At 40.1% G+C, this 2872-nt stretch overlaps 1 protein-coding gene across 2 annotated transcripts; it reads right to left on the bottom strand.

The window, feature by feature from the left end:
- Nucleotides 1-845: 845 nt before the first annotated feature.
- LOC124659178 (glutathione S-transferase T3-like) lies at nt 846-2371 on the bottom strand. Of its 2 annotated transcripts, none has more exons than XM_047197111.1 (3): nt 2212-2371; nt 2008-2139; nt 846-1096 (listed from the first exon to the last, which is right to left on the bottom strand). In XM_047197111.1, the coding sequence occupies exons 1-3, from the start codon at nt 2323-2325 to the stop codon at nt 1043-1045; spliced, it is 300 nt and encodes a 99-aa protein (XP_047053067.1). In that variant the 5' UTR covers nt 2326-2371; the 3' UTR covers nt 846-1042. The 2 variants fall into 2 exon arrangements, with proteins under 2 accessions (XP_047053067.1, XP_047053068.1); XM_047197112.1 differs by having other exon boundaries at nt 2012-2139.
- Between the last annotated feature and the right edge of the window lie 501 nt (nt 2372-2872).

Below are 2872 nucleotides of genomic sequence, written 5' to 3'. Positions count from 1 at the left end.
TGGTCGGATCTGATCGTGTGTCCTCTTTTCTGGCTCCCGCACGTTCGGTTTGCTTACTTTATAGACGGATCGTAGGTCTAACCGCTGGGCACTGGTCTGCTGCGATCCTGTGCGAGTCGAAGTCGGTTTCTGGATTGGACTTGTATTCGGGCCTGCACTATGTCGCATCGTGTTCGTATGGATTGAGAGTTATGGATTTTATTTTTTCCTTGAGGAAATAACCGGTTTGTGAATGGAATCCCCTCCTTGGCAATCGATCGCTCAAGCGATCAGTTTCGATCAGCACGGAGCGCTCGCGCGGAAGCGCGAATCAATTCCTTTTTTGTCTCTTACTGTTTAACTACGTTCACATGCAGATGTGTGTTCACACTAAGCTCATGTGTTTAATTACGTACACATGCATATGTGTGTTCACACTAACAGCTCATATTCACACTTGTATGTTGCATACAACCAAGAGCGTTCACACTACATGCATGCATAAACTATCTCATGGGTTTGCATTTAATGAGCCAACTTTTCAGCACTAGCTCTCATAAGAGCAAGAACAATAGAAGAGCTGGCTGCTGGCTCTAAAATCATACCATGTCACTTATAGCCATCATAGAGCCAGAACCATACAATGGGTCAGCTATTACGCTGGCTGTTAGGTTACCCTGGCTATTAAATATTTGAGCGTTTAACTGTGATCCACTGTGTACTGTATCTTTGTAGCCATTTCAAGTTTTCAATCAGGACACATATTTACCAGCGACACCATCAAAATATATCAGAACAATCTGGGCAAGCAACAAACAAATGCTGCATACACCATACCACCACTCAGGCAAACAAGATGTTAGTTTTGTTCTTGACGACAGTGACCAACAAATAAATCGCGCATAGCACCATGACATCGACACTAAAACATTACATGATTCTTTAGAAGAGAGCATTAGCCAAACAAAATACTAAACATGGTCTCTAGCAAACAAGGCATAAGTTTGATTTTGATGCGATGAAGGCACAAAGCCAAAGTTGAAATCTTGGTAGAAAGAAGCAGCTAAGCATTGGCATCAAGAACCTTCATGTCAGATGACCACATCACAGCATATTCCTGAAATAAAATTACATGCCAGATCACCACATCATAGTATAGTCTTGAAATAAAATTTCATGTCGGATCTCATGTTGGTCCTCAATGTTAAGGGAAAAAGGAATATGCAGATATGAGATATCAGTATCCCACCATGGCTAATTATGATGGTTAATTCAATAAGAGATCAATGCATAGTTACTTACTCAATTGCAGAAGTTATAGTGTGAAAAACACTAAATTTAAACTATGATAGTGGACAGTAAGGAAGTACCTTAATCAGTTTTGCCAAATAACCTCTCCCTAAAACACTTCAATGCCAACACGTGCTCGGATCTAACATCGTCGGGCATTCCAGATGTGTCTTGCATCATCAACGATCGATACGTCTCTAGCATGACCGACTCCTTGTGATCTTTTGCTGCAAGGCACGCAAGCTTCCGAGCTTCAAGATTCTCACTAGAAACATGCCGTTGTGTCTCTAACATCTCTTTGCGGCTTTCATTTGCAGCGTTCCGAGCATCTACAAATTTGCTAAGCTCATCTTCAAGATCTATTATACAACTTTCATCCTTTCTTTTTCGTTTCCGCTGCTCCTTAGCTTGCTTTCCACCCGGTGGCCGTTCATCTTGAGAATCATCTAGAGTAAAATGTTGTCCCACTTCACCATCAACACTAAACTTTCTCTTTTCTGGCTCCAGATCTTGTAGGCGTTCCAAATATGCGTCCCATTTTGGTTGTTTTTTTAGAAACTCCCAACAATGCTCAAACATAAATGGGCCATCATCTTTGTGATCTTCCTCACAAGTTTGTATTTCCCTCTTCTTTAAATCTACATCAGATTCACCACTAGCATACAATGCATTAGCCTCTTTCCAGCTCGCACAAAACCATGCAACCCTTTTCTTAATTTTCCCAAAGTGATCCTTCACTTGCTTTAGTAGCCTTTCCCTGTTTTTGGGAGTGGTACTATTGTAGACAGCAGTGACTTCTTTCCAATACTGCTCATTCTTCTTGTAATTGGATTGAATTGGGTCATTTGAATTATTCAACCAAGCACTAACCTACAATATTATTAGAAGGGGTTATTTTTGTGCTAGTAACACATGGAGGCAGCACGCAAAAAAAAAACTTACCAATCTAAGATCCTCCTCTTTTGTCCATGGCAATCGTTTTTCAGTCCTTTTACAATTGCCACCACTGGTGTCATCACCAACAGTGATTGGCTGCGATGAAGTCCCATTTCCCATAACTTCTGTGTGGCTTGGTGTGTTCTTAAAGAAACCAAGGAAACCACCAGGTAGGTGAGAATCCCTCCTACAGCAGGTAATTCATAAGATCAGTACACTATGTTTAAAAAATTAATTAAGAAGAAAATTTATATGCTTGTACCGACAACTAACTACAGCTTCCATGTAAGCAGAAATCATGCGCAAAGCAATCAGGTATGCTAATAGAAAAAGAAAACTAACTTACAGACATATGCGACTGTAGAGAAGATGTTCAGTAGAGAAGAATCCTAGCTACATCAGTTCTAATCTTCATGATTGGTTACGACCAATTTTGCAGAGCTGAACATGCTGTTTGAATCTTGATAAAACAGTTCTCAAATGCATAGGTATTAACTAAACATGATTTCCTATCAAACAAGGTTGTGAACCAGATTCTTATATGCAATATTTCCATGGACACCTCTTCTACTTTTATTTTTCTGACACCAAAAATCATACAACATAACGCTGCAACTTGATAGTATCAGACAAAAGCAAACCACCTCCATATCATACACAGAATGAC

Source organism: Lolium rigidum, chromosome 6, assembly GCF_022539505.1.
Source record: "Lolium rigidum isolate FL_2022 chromosome 6, APGP_CSIRO_Lrig_0.1, whole genome shotgun sequence".
In the NCBI taxonomy this organism is placed as follows: Eukaryota; Viridiplantae; Streptophyta; class Magnoliopsida; order Poales; family Poaceae; genus Lolium; species Lolium rigidum.
Note: the sequence above shows the minus strand (reverse complement) of the source record. Positions and strands in the feature narration are given on the sequence as shown.